Source organism: Salmo trutta, chromosome 33 (assembly GCF_901001165.1).
Source record: "Salmo trutta chromosome 33, fSalTru1.1, whole genome shotgun sequence".
Taxonomy (NCBI): domain Eukaryota; kingdom Metazoa; phylum Chordata; class Actinopteri; order Salmoniformes; family Salmonidae; genus Salmo; species Salmo trutta.
In genome coordinates, this window is record NC_042989.1 from 28,585,988 (window position 1) to 28,598,487 (window position 12,500).

At 43.8% G+C, this 12,500-nt stretch overlaps 1 protein-coding gene across 1 annotated transcript in view; it reads right to left on the reverse strand.

Moving 5' to 3' along the window:
* Positions 1–832: 832 nt before the first annotated feature.
* The window catches only part of LOC115172104 (usherin-like), a 188,542-nt gene continuing 176,874 nt past the window's right edge, over positions 833–12,500 (reverse strand). Inside the window, exons 28-31 of the mRNA XM_029729288.1 lie at positions 10,556–10,662; positions 10,265–10,388; positions 3,499–3,629; positions 833–856 (exon numbers count right to left, since the gene is read on the reverse strand). Of these exons, the coding sequence (XP_029585148.1) occupies positions 833–856; positions 3,499–3,629; positions 10,265–10,388; positions 10,556–10,662 (386 nt within the window). The remainder of the gene's footprint in view (positions 857–3,498; positions 3,630–10,264; positions 10,389–10,555; positions 10,663–12,500) is intronic.

Consider the following 12,500-nt stretch of genomic DNA (forward strand, 5'->3'; position numbering starts at 1 on the left):
CAGTTCATTTCTGCAGACAGCTTCTGTCAACAATCTGCGTGTGTTGTTGAGGTATGATGTTTTAGTTAGAAAAGAAGAAGAAGTCATGATGTCTGCATTTTTCTCTCTCATAAGTGGCTTGCGCCGTGTCAGCTCCATAAGCAAGCGCAAGTAACCTGGCTAGCTTCGATTCAGACAAATTACTAGACACTCGATCCTCTCAATCTGTATATGACGTGAGACACATTTAATAGAAGTACTGAACCGTTTTTCATGTTCTAGTATCGAAGAAGTAGTTTCGTTATACCGTGCAACAATACTGAACACTCCTTCTAGAACCGATGAATCCCCCTCTGTCTTCTCTGGAATAATAGAGAAAGGGGTTAGGTGTGTGTGCGTGTGTGGGAGCCCCACCGCCCCCTCACTCTTTAATAAAGTGTATTTGGGAGTGAAAGCTGATGGAGATAGCTATGCCCACTTCCGGTTGCAAGATAAAGAGCACTTATCCAAAGTGCTGCCCCACACATAAGGCTGCCATTAGGGAGTCAGCCCAGTTGAACCCAATCTCTTACTGTATAGAGAACACAGGGGGAATTTACTTTTCTAGGGTGGGTTACCACACACAAACAAATACACACATGCACACACACACACACACTGTAAAACTATCTGGTGGAATGTACATTATGGCTAGCAAGTGAACATTTGTCTGGAAAATGTTTTGTCTTGAAGACAGCGTTAATTTGCTTTAACTCTAGTGTTCCATTTGCATTTGTGGGGCACAACAAAAAAGAAAGACAGGCATCACACAGTTCTTCTCCCTAAACTACCTTTGCCCTCGGTTTTCACTCACTCAGCTGTGTTCCGACTGCTCCCTCTACACACGCGAGTGCGAACACAAGCTCCTGTTATGCCTATCTGAAAAAAATGCCTATAAAACGTATCTAACTGATGGCATACACAAGCTACATTCCTTGCTAAATTTCAAGAACTTTGAAAGTTTCTTCAAATGCAGTCACAAAAACCATCAAGCGCTATGATGAAATTGACTCTCATAAGGACCGCCATAGGAAAGGAAGTCACAGAGTTACCAGCCACAGAAATTCAGAAATTGCAGCCCAAATAAATGCTTCACAGAGTTCAAATAACAGACACATCTCAACATCAACTGTTCAGAGGACACTGTGTGAATCAGGCCTTCATGATCGAATTGCTGTAAAGAAACCACTACTAAACGCCACCAATAAGCAGAAGACTTGCTTGGACCAAGAAAGGCGAGCAATTTGGATGAGTCCATATTTTAGATTTTGGTTCCAACCGCCGTGTCTTTCTGATGCAGTGTAGGTGAACGGATGATCTCCGCATGTGTGGTTCCCACCGTGAAGCATGGAGGAGGAGGTGTGATGGTCTGGGGGTGCTTTGCTGGTGTCACTGTCTGTGATTTATTTAGAATTCAAGGAACACTTAACCAACATGGCTACCACAGCATTCTGCAACGATACGCCATCCCATCTGGTTTGCACTTAGTGAGACTATCATTTGTTTTTCAACAGGACAATGACCCAACACACCTCCACACTGTGTAAGGGCTGTGCAAGGCTGTGTAAGGGCTATTTGACCAAGAAGGAGAGTGATGGAGTGCTGCATCAGATGACCTGGCCTCCACAATCACCCGACCTCAACCCAATTTAGATGGTTTGGGATGAGTTGGACTGCAAAGTGAAGGAAAAGCAGCCAACAAGTGCTCAGCATATGTGGGAACTCCTTCAAGACTGTTGGAAAAGCATTCCAGGTGAAGCTGGTTGAGAGAATGCCAAGAGTGTGCAAAGGTGTCATCAAGGCAAAGGGTGGCTTCTTTGAACAATCTAAAATCTAAAATGCATTTTGATTTGTTTAACACTTTTTTAGTTACTACATAATTCCATATGTTATTTCATAGTTGTGATGTCTACAATGTAGAAAATGGTAAAAATATTGAATGAGTAGGTGTGTCTAAACTTTTGACTGGTACTATATATGGGGCAATTTAGCAATTAGGATTTGATATCTGTAATGGTTATGTAATAAATGAGGCATTGTTGCGCACTGCTGGCATATAGATAAATGCACACATATTTTCCACTGCGGGCCTTGTGTTCCAAAAATAGATGAGATTTTACATTAGCGTATTCGAGTACTCCAAAAAAAAAATCATATGAGTACTCATGTGAGTACAGTCAAAGAATGTACATGCCCATCCCTATTGTGGACTTCTGTTAGAAACATACTTCTCTTTGTTACTTGCTACAACATTCAGTTCAGAGCAAGGCCTGGATTCAATCAAAGGCACATTCTCATCAAGAGCACTGCAATGCGTACAGTATATCGTCATTTACAGTAAACACACTCAAACATAAATGACCTTTAAAGGTCAAGTGCAGAGTGATTGTCAACAATCAATCATATATAGCTGGGGGCAGAGGCGTGTCATATTCCACACAGATTCCCAGTGCTCCCTAACCAGGGTTTAAAGAGACAGCAGTAACTCGAGAGGAGAGGCATGGTTAGTGATAGCTCTAACACTACAGTAGCTAAACATCCCTCTATGAGACTATGTTTCATAAAATGCTCATTAATTCCATCATTAGAAAGTGTGTGTGTGTGTGGTGGTGGTGGGGTTAGCATACCAGTTTCCTGTGTCACGCCAAATTAGGTCCCCCGTGGTGGTAATCCCATTAGGCCTGTTGAATTGGCTAATGGGGGAACTAATGGGGGAGCTATCAGGGGACATTAATCGACTGCGACACCACTTCTAGTGTTAATTACCGAACTAGCCTAACTAAATGTGTTTGGAAATGCTGCTGCGTAGCTGGACAAGGAAGAGGTCCTTATTGCGTGTGTGTGTGTGTGTGTGCTTGCATATTTCCGTTCGCATGTGTGTGTGTGAGGGTGGTTAAGGTGGAGGAGAGATAGTTGGTGGTCTGACGGACGCTCGCGTGAAATCATCTGCCATCACCGCTTTCATCATAAGAGCAATTGAGTCGAGTGTGTGTGTGTCTGTAGCCTAATGAGCTAGCGATTGGTATGCATGTGCCGTGACTGCAGGGAAGGAGTTCATTGGAGGCTGACACACTTTGAAAGTTTCTCTTGAATGAAGGAACTAAGGGGAGGTTGCCGATAGGACTTCAGATGAAGAATTACAATGTTCCCATCAACGGAACACAATGTGGGTTTAATAAGTCACAGGAATATGAAAATCATCAGTGACTCAACTGGAAACCTGGAATTCAGACAGGAAATCTCTTTTTACTTTCCTCAGTAATCCGTTTTTTCCTCTTACTAAAACATCTGTTATCAGACAACAGTTATTGGGATACACTTATTCTTTTATACACAAATAATATACTGGCTATCTATTCTATAGTGTCACACACAGAAGCAACACCTGAAATGTGAAGGTTGAGGGTACTTTAATCTGGCTATGTTTGTAGTTTACCTGTGGGTCGAACCGGAAGGACGGACATGTTTGTAGTTTATTACCTGTGGGTCAAACAGGAAGTAGGGGCTTCCATTGCGGATCTGCAGAGCCAGGTACTCCTCTTGGTTTCCAGGAGACACAGCACAGAGGAGCAGGCCGTCTGATGCTCGCGTTCTGAAACTCAACCGGAGCCCTGGAGGAGGGGGGAGGAGAGAGGAAAAAAGGAGGAGAAGAAGAGATGTATATATTAGAGCGTGTGAAATCCTTCATTAGGAGATAAAAGGTGATCTGTGCCTGTGTCGAAGGGTTTAGAGTGTGTCCCAGTGGACTCCTCACACACTCCTCTCTACATCCCGCCACAATCCACCTATGTGTGTGTGTGTGTGTGTGTGTGTGTGTGTGTGTGTGCGTGCGTGCGTGCGTGCGTGTGTGTAATGTATGTATGTGTACGTCTCCTAAACCCACTTCCCCTGAGCCCCCATGTACGGCCTCAAGTCAGGAAAAAGCATCCTGCTTTGAAGCCCCCAGATGTGTATTCATGTCTCCATTTGAGTGTGTGCGAGTGTGAGTGTGTGTGTGTGTGTGTGTGTATGCGCGCATGTGTGTGTTCAATCCAATGTCTCCATTAGGACTCCAGGGGAGCACTGGATGCTCAGGCTAAACACATCTCCTCTGGTCTAATCTCTGACTGGTCTTTGTGTGTTAATCTGATAATCTGTACTTAATCTGGGGAGGTAGAGCTGGAGCTCTCTAAGGCACGTCTAACTCCCTCTAACCTGACAGGAGACTTCCGGAAGATAACTCTATCTCTCTCTATCTCTCTCCTTCCCTCCGTCTCCATCACTTTATCCCTGCTTTAGATCCCAAACTCGGATACAGGGATAGAGAGACACAGGGATAGAGGGATCGAGGGAACACCCTCGGAATTCTGAGCTCAGCCTCTTTGGGAAAGTTGTCAGTGTGGGAATTTCAAAGGAACTGGGAGACCGATTACGAGTGGCGTTAAACACAATGTGATGGATTCAGAAACTTCTGAAACAGAAATACGACTGAAAAAGAATGAACAAATCCTCAAGACTAACAGAATAAAGTATTATCTTATATTAAAAGAGGTCAGCATGCAGTAACCATAAAGTGCTGAATTGAAACAAATAAAAATACTGTATATGAACTCACATCCCAGTTAACACGCGTGCCATCCATCTGTGATCTTGTCATCAGGGACACGAGAGGGGCCATGACAGATATGTGACGTAAAGTTAGCCCACTTCAACCTCTCTCTCTCCATTTCCCTTGATCTCCTTCCTCCCATCTCTCTTTCTCCTTCCGCCCATCTCTCTCTCTCCTTCCGCCCATCTCTCTCTCCTTCCGCCCGTCTCTCTCTCCTTCTGCCCATCTTTCATTCTCTCTCTCTCTCCTTCCGCCAAACTCTCTCTCTCTCTCCTTCCACCCATCTCTCTCTCTCCTTCCACCCATTTCTCTCTTTCCTTCTGCCCATCTCGCTCTCTCTCTCTCACTTCCCAGAGAGGATGTTGGCACTCCCTGTATAAACCTCCATAGAGAGGAGTACTGCTGATTTCCAGTGGGGGATTATTCACAGATCGAGTGGGGAGGTGGTGTCTTTTTGTGGGGAGGAGGACATTTGTTTTGTATTTGTTCCTGACTGGCAGGGCAGTTTTCTGTCCTGGGTGGGTGATGTACAGGGCTAGGCTTGGGGCTGACTATAGACCTATACGTTGGAGGGCCTAGGTTCAGCGTTGTGAACAGTTTAGCTAATTACTTGTTGGTGCAGGCGAAGGTGGTAGTATGGAAAAACAGGATGCATTTGTGCCTTAAATTGGCCAAAAATGTAGTTAAAACATCTCTCTTTCTCCCTCTACATCTCTCAATCTCTCTCTGACATTAAGAGCAGAAATGATGAGGTCTCAGTATAAGAGCATTACTCAGAGCGATAGTGTTTGTAGTCTTGATAGATGGGACACATCAGAGCCTCTTGAGGAAGACGATACAGTACATGACAGATAGGTGATGCTAACAAAGCCTGTTTTAACCTGGTGACGCTAGAGTAGTCAATCTGGGAACACCCTCTCTCTCTCTCTCTCTCCATCCCTTCACCCCCCTCTCCATCTCTCTTTGACTTTACAATCTTTTACAGCATTGGGTTAAATCAGGCACAGAGGGGTTCTCGGTAGTCTTAAAGATATCTACTTGGAAACCAACGTATACACCTCACACACATGGTTTTGGGCTTAACAAAAAGAAGACACGTGTACTATTTCAAATTTTCGTTGTTTAAGTTTTTTTATTCATAAAAAATATGAATAATATTCCACCCATGAGGCCAAAGATGGCGCTTTTGGTCATTGACTGCAGGAAAGGGCTGCATTAACCCTAATGTAGGTAGAGCAGTCCACTAGGGAATAGACCTTCTACCATTACTGAAGACACTGGCAGTAGGGACACTGACATGTCTTAGACAGACACTCATATGGACTCATGGAGACTCACTGTCCTTGGAGCAGACATGTAAACATCCTTAGAGTGTTGCGACGGTGATAGACCTGAAGGAAATCCTCCTTCAACAGAAATAGTTGTTGTTGTTAGTCACAACCCACACAATGAAATGCCATTTACTGAAACAAGCAATGCTGTGAGTTGGTGTGACTGCAGTTGAGCTGTACACTCTTGTACGGATGTTGTTTTGAGTACTGTAAGGCTGTTGATACTATTGTTTGTGTGTACATGTGTGTGTGTGTGTGTGTGTATGCATTTATTCAAGGTATTGATGGATATTAGTAATAATGACACAGCTTTATTTTAGAAGCTATGTAAGTTTGCTGTCGGCTGTCGGCTGTCGGCTGTCTGCTGTCGGCTGTCGGCTGTCTGCTGTCTGCTGTCGGCTGTCGGCTGTCTGCTGTCGGCTGTCGGCTGTCTGCTGTCGGCTGTCTGCTGTCTGCTGTCGGCTGTCGGCTGTCTGCGGTTGGCTGTTGGCTGTTTGCGTGCCTGTTTGTTCATAGATGTTTATGAAAGCTGTGTGCTCAGCAGTCTCTCCTCTCTCCCAGTTGTGCTCAGCTCTTTCTGATGACAGCTCGCTACTTCCGGTTCAACACACTTCACATGGTCATCCTGCCCAGTCCATCCATCCTCCAGGACAGCCAGAGAGGGAAGAGAGACCCTCGTGGGAGACACCATAGAGACGAGGCTGACTACTCAGCTCTCTGCAGGCAGGACCAGGGGGCTCTGTGGAAACCCCAGCAGGAGTACCTCAGCAATAGGGAGACCCCAGGGGAGACCATACTGTACATTCACTCTCAAGTAGGATTCACCAGACTGTAGAGACATGTTGGACCACTCAGTCAGAAGTCTGTTCTGGCCACTCAGTGATGTGCTGTACCAGGGGCTCTTAGGAGTGTCCAGCTGGGATAGCCCAGAGAGAGAGAGAGAGCAAGAGAGAGAGAGAGAGAGAGAGAGAGAGAGAGAGAGAGACTGCCCTAGGAGACCAGAGCGACTTACTTGACCACTCAGTGACGGAGGCAGCTGACCACTCTCTAGCTGGGACACCTTGAGGGGTGAGGCCCCCATGAGACCTGCGTCCGGTTTTACTTAAGGGGTTTTATGTAACCGGGCACTGTTCCTAACCTGACAGTCTTAAGGGATCTGAGTAGAGTAATGTACAGTTTATGTGTGTGTACAGGCAGACATGCCTGTTGTAATGTTGTAGACTCAACATTCTGAGATAAAGGCTGTATGGATATAGGACTGACTAATGTGGAGGTTGTTTTAATAAGGATTTATAGATATCAGAACTGGTATCTATAACATGTACAGTGTATTATAATCATAACAGAGAGAACTTGACACAATTTGCAACACAGTCCTAGAGTCAAACCCTTTCCAATGCCTCATACACAAAACAATCATATTGTCTCAGCAGAATCCATCCTCCTACTTCCCTGGTCTCTATTCCCTGGTCTCTATTCCCTGGTCTCTATTCCCTGGTCTCTATTCCCTGGTCTCTATTCCCTGGTCTCTATTTCCTGGTCTCTATTCCCTGGTCTCTATTCCCTGGTCTTTATTCCCTGGTCTTTATTCCCTGGTCTCTATTCCCTGGTCTCTATTCCCTGGTCTCTATTCCCTGGTCTTTATTCCCTGGTCTCTATTCCCTGGTCTCTATTCCCTGGTCTCTATTCCCTGGTCTCTATTCCCTGGTCTCTATTCCCTGGTCTTTTGTTGAGCACTATTTTATTTGTCATGACGCCAAACAAACAGGGTCTGCCTGGTGTAATCTAGTCAGAACATCCCGCGGATCACTCCAGTCATGTTAGCGTGGCGCTAGCATTAATCAGCCCAGTCGTATTAATGAGAGAGCGGCTAGCGCTAATTACCGCCATAGATTCTGCAGCAGCCCATTAAATATACAAATGACAGAGCTAAAGAGCCCAGCCTCTCCTGATTAATCTTTAAATGGAGAAAAACTAATGATGTCTGTAAAGTTTTCCCTCCACTTTGCCTCTGTGCCGACACCACACAGCAATCAATCAAATTAATTAAGGAAAATCATTTGAATCATTTAACATTTGTTCCGCGCGCTACGATAGAGCGTGTAGAGTGAGGATACATTATTCCTTTCTCTTTTCTGTTTCTTATTTACACACCCTTTTGATTTAGTTCATTTCAGTACAGTTCAAATCTTTGGGATTTGTCTGGTTAAAAAACAGATTCCAATCACATTCATATTCATGCAAAAGGGTTAGGTCTAGTTTTTTTAATGTATAAAAAACGTCTCTAAATGGATGAATCCATTAAGGAAACCTGCACTCATCTCTCAGGCATTGATTTCATAGCGAAAAGGCTTCCTTGATTGGAGCCCAGATTTAGCATAAAGCACATTGACCTCTCAAAGACAAGTGGCATACATCCACTCGACTCCATGTCCCCTGAAAACGCAAGAATACACATAAACTAAATGAGCAAATTATGGAAAAATGAAAACAACACGTTATTAATATTCTAAAATAGATTGTAAAATAGATTGTAAAATAGTGCATTAGGTTAATGGGAAGAGAGGATGATGAGTGATTTGAGACAGAAAGCCCATCAGGCTGCAGGTTAGCATTGATGAGTCCCACCGTCGGATCAATCTGAATTTCAAATCCTTTTTTTATTTGATTTGTTTGGTGCTGCGTGCGCCTCCGCAGATATAATTGGATGTAGGGTATGAGGTTAGTATTGATTGTGGAAAGGGATGGTTATGGCGAAAACACCTAGATGATAGTGAATACATCCTGTTTATGCCAATGATTTGATCCATTAACCTCTACCTATCTACATGTCTGGTCTTTTATCATAGCCTGTAAAAAAACGCTCACGACTGTTTTAAGGCAGCCATTCCACACACCTTGACAAGATCATCTAGAAGCATTTTTAGAAGTATATTTTCTGGAGACTTTTGTTCTTCCAATAAAACAAAACACACACACACACACACACACACACACACACACACACACACACACACACACACACACACACACACACACACACACACACACACACACACACACACACACACACACACACACACACACACACACACACACACACACACACACACACACTGAGCGCAAGGAAGCGATGGCTGTGTGGAGAGAGAAATCCCAAACAGAGCTAATCTGGGAATGTGTGAGGTGATTGTTCTGGTTTGTGCTTCTGCCTCCTTCATTAGTGTGTGTGTGTGTGTGTGTGTGTGTGTGTGTGTGTGTGTGTGTGTGTGTGTAATGGCGTGGGGCCCAAGGACGAGACTCCTTTTCTGACTGTGGCCATTGATCAATTAGCGGCAGCAGGACTGAAGCCTGGTCCTGATTTATAAAGATTTATCCTGCGTCATAATTGAAGGAGAAAAGGGGAAATAGCTGCTAGACGTTAATAGAGTTAAGGGCAGATGGCATCTCCACACCAGGCTAGGTCAGCAGGTTCTACCATTAGTTTACTTTACTTTATGATATGCAGGCTGGATAATGTCCTACACTGCAGAGGGACTAAGGAGTAACTGGTGGTCTATTCATACAAATACAGACAGATTTCTCTGATAGTTTACTGGACCTGTAGAACTAGGGAGGGGAGAGATGCTGAACGTGAGGTCTAATAGTGAACACTGTGCTGGAGACACACACACACACACGCACACGCACACACAGTCTGCTAAGGTGATGCCACAGTGTGCCAGATTTGACCGTGAGTAAGGGTTTGGGCATGTGAGGAGAAAATCTAAGTAAAAACAATATATTGCAAATCCCTCAAACAAGGAAGGAGAAAACAAGTCAATAATGGTAAATGAAGGCTTTTCATCATCCACCTGTAACATTGCTGGGTGAATCAACCAGATGCTTTGGTAGCGAATCTATTTGATTAGCATAAGAGCCAATTAAAACATATATAATATAATTTAAACAAATGGCCGACGGGATGTTTTGGTTGGGTTTGCAGATGAAGCAGAACATGTTTTGATTTGGAGCTCAGTTCTCCAATTATGTGAGTAAACACTGTTGTAATTGTCCTCCGTCTCATGTGGAAGTCATTCCCTTAGCTGGGACTCTTCCACAGAAATACTGTTTCAGTCTGAACAAATACACAACAACACTAAACAAATGATAAACTAGATGTATTTGTATGTGTTTTATAATGTACCAACTATTCATTTAGCTGTGCTCTTACACAAAGATGGAGATACACCAATATTACTGTGTGTGTGTACAGTATGTGTGTGTGTGTGTGTGTGTGTGTGTGTGTGTGTGTGTGTGTGTGTGTGCATCTACAGTCGCCACGTACCTGTGAAGTCGCTGTTGACCGGTAGTGTGTCACTGGGGAACCGGTGGTAACCGTTGCCGGGAAACCTCGCCCCCCTAACGACGAGGTCACGGGGGTCAGAAAGAGAGAGGTCGGTTCGCTCCACCTGATGGAGTTCAGGTTCAAATGTAACAGTAGAAGTTACTCTCTGGGTTTGATTACATGGCTCTATAACAGCAAGACGAGACGTGACACAACGTGGAAGTATCACAACAGATATGTACCTACAAATATGTTTTAAAGGACTTTAAACAATAATGTCCCCAGACAGACCTGGTAGAGTGGTGGGGGTCCGTGGGGCTGAGAGGGGGGGTCCCAGGTCACCTCCATCAGTGTCCCATGCACTGGCCTCAACCTGGGGGGAGCGAGACCTGCTGGAGCTAGAGAGGGGAGGGAGGGGAGAGAGAGTAAAGAGATAATGGTTAAAGTGGAGGAGAACAAAAGTAACTACCTTGTACAAAGCCTGCAACAAGAGGAGGGTACATGTATGCTGCTTTTAACTACTTTCATTTGTAGATCTATGCAGAATTACAAATGCTCTTAAAAAGGTGTGTTGTTCAGCTGTCTCCTAGACAAAGACTCCCTTACAGCAATTATCCATCTCAGAGAGTCTGCTAGTCTGACAACAGGTTAAACCGATAAAATAACTAAACGAGTGGAGAGATGGAGGGTTATAAAAGATAGCTGTGCATTAACATTCATCTAAGCGCCATGCATGTGCTGTGGTTTAGATGGTCCCACGTACGAGCTAGAGGAGTGAATTATCCAGGAGTGACACCTTCGCACACACACGCATGCACACACACACACACGCGGAGGCACGCACTCACTGACACACACGCACGCACGCACACACACACACACACGCATGCACACACACACACGCGGATGCCCGCACTCACTGACACACACACACACACACACACACACACACACACACACACACACACACACACACACACACACACACACACACACACACAGCCTAATAAAGCTGGTAAATGGGAGGTGGATGTCTTGTCTTCCCAGCCCATCTCAGTCTAGGCACCATAAATGACAGGCAATCAATAACCATAGAGTCTATATAATGGAAACTCTGATATCATTAAAAAATTATTCCCTCTCCTTTAATAGGATTTTTGTGAAGCCTCTGTGGAACATTTATCTTTTATTTTACCCCTCAGAACATACGCTAGAGAGAGATATGTTACGTGTTTTTTCTTTACTATAGAATCTGCAAGTAGGACAGTGCCTCCAGCATTTGGTTCAGTGGCTGGTCGCATTTAAACATCTTCAGGGATTTCTCCTTTTACTTATCACAACATTTTGTTGCATTAAAGTGGGATTTAAATTAATTTAATTGTGGGTTTTTTGTTCATTGATCTACACAAAATACTCCATAATATTAAAGTATTTTTTACATTTAATTAACTCAAATGTTGTTGCAAAAGTATTAATCCCTTTTCATTAACAATCCTAAATTAGCCTAAGTATTGAATTTCAAGCACAGATTAAACTACAAAGACCAGCTTTTCGAAAGCCTCATAAAGGTTGGCAGTGATTGGTAGATGGGTAACAATAACAAATCAGACAGTGATTATCTCTTTAAGCATGGTCAAGTTAATAATGATGCTGTGGATGATGTATTAAACCACACAGACACATCAAAGATACAGGTTTTGGAATATTTTTATTCTTTATATTTGTATTCTAATTTTCATTCTGTCATGTTGGTTATTATTGTGGTGTAACTACAATCTTGTTGATCCATCCTTAGTTTTTTCCCTTCACAGACAATGAGCTCTGTAGCTGTTTTAAAATCACCCCTGGCCTCATGGTGACGTCCCTAAGCAGTTTCATTCCTGTCCTGCAGCTCAGTTCAGAACAACGACTGTATCTTTCAGACAATGAGCTCTGTAGCTGTTTTAAAATCACCACTGGTCTCATGGTGACGTCCCTGAGCAGTTTCATTCCTGTCCTGCAGCTCAGTTCAGAAGGATGGCAACAAGGCACTAAAGTAATACTGCAAAAAAAAACATTGAAAAGGAATAAATGTTTTGGCCTAAATGCTAAGCCTTATATTTGGGGCAAATCCCACACAGCACAGCACTGAGTAACTGCCTCCTTATTATCAAGCATGGTTGTGGCTGCATCATGTTATGGGTATGCTTGACATCGGTGAAGATTGGGGAGTTTTTTAGGATAAAAAGAAATGGGA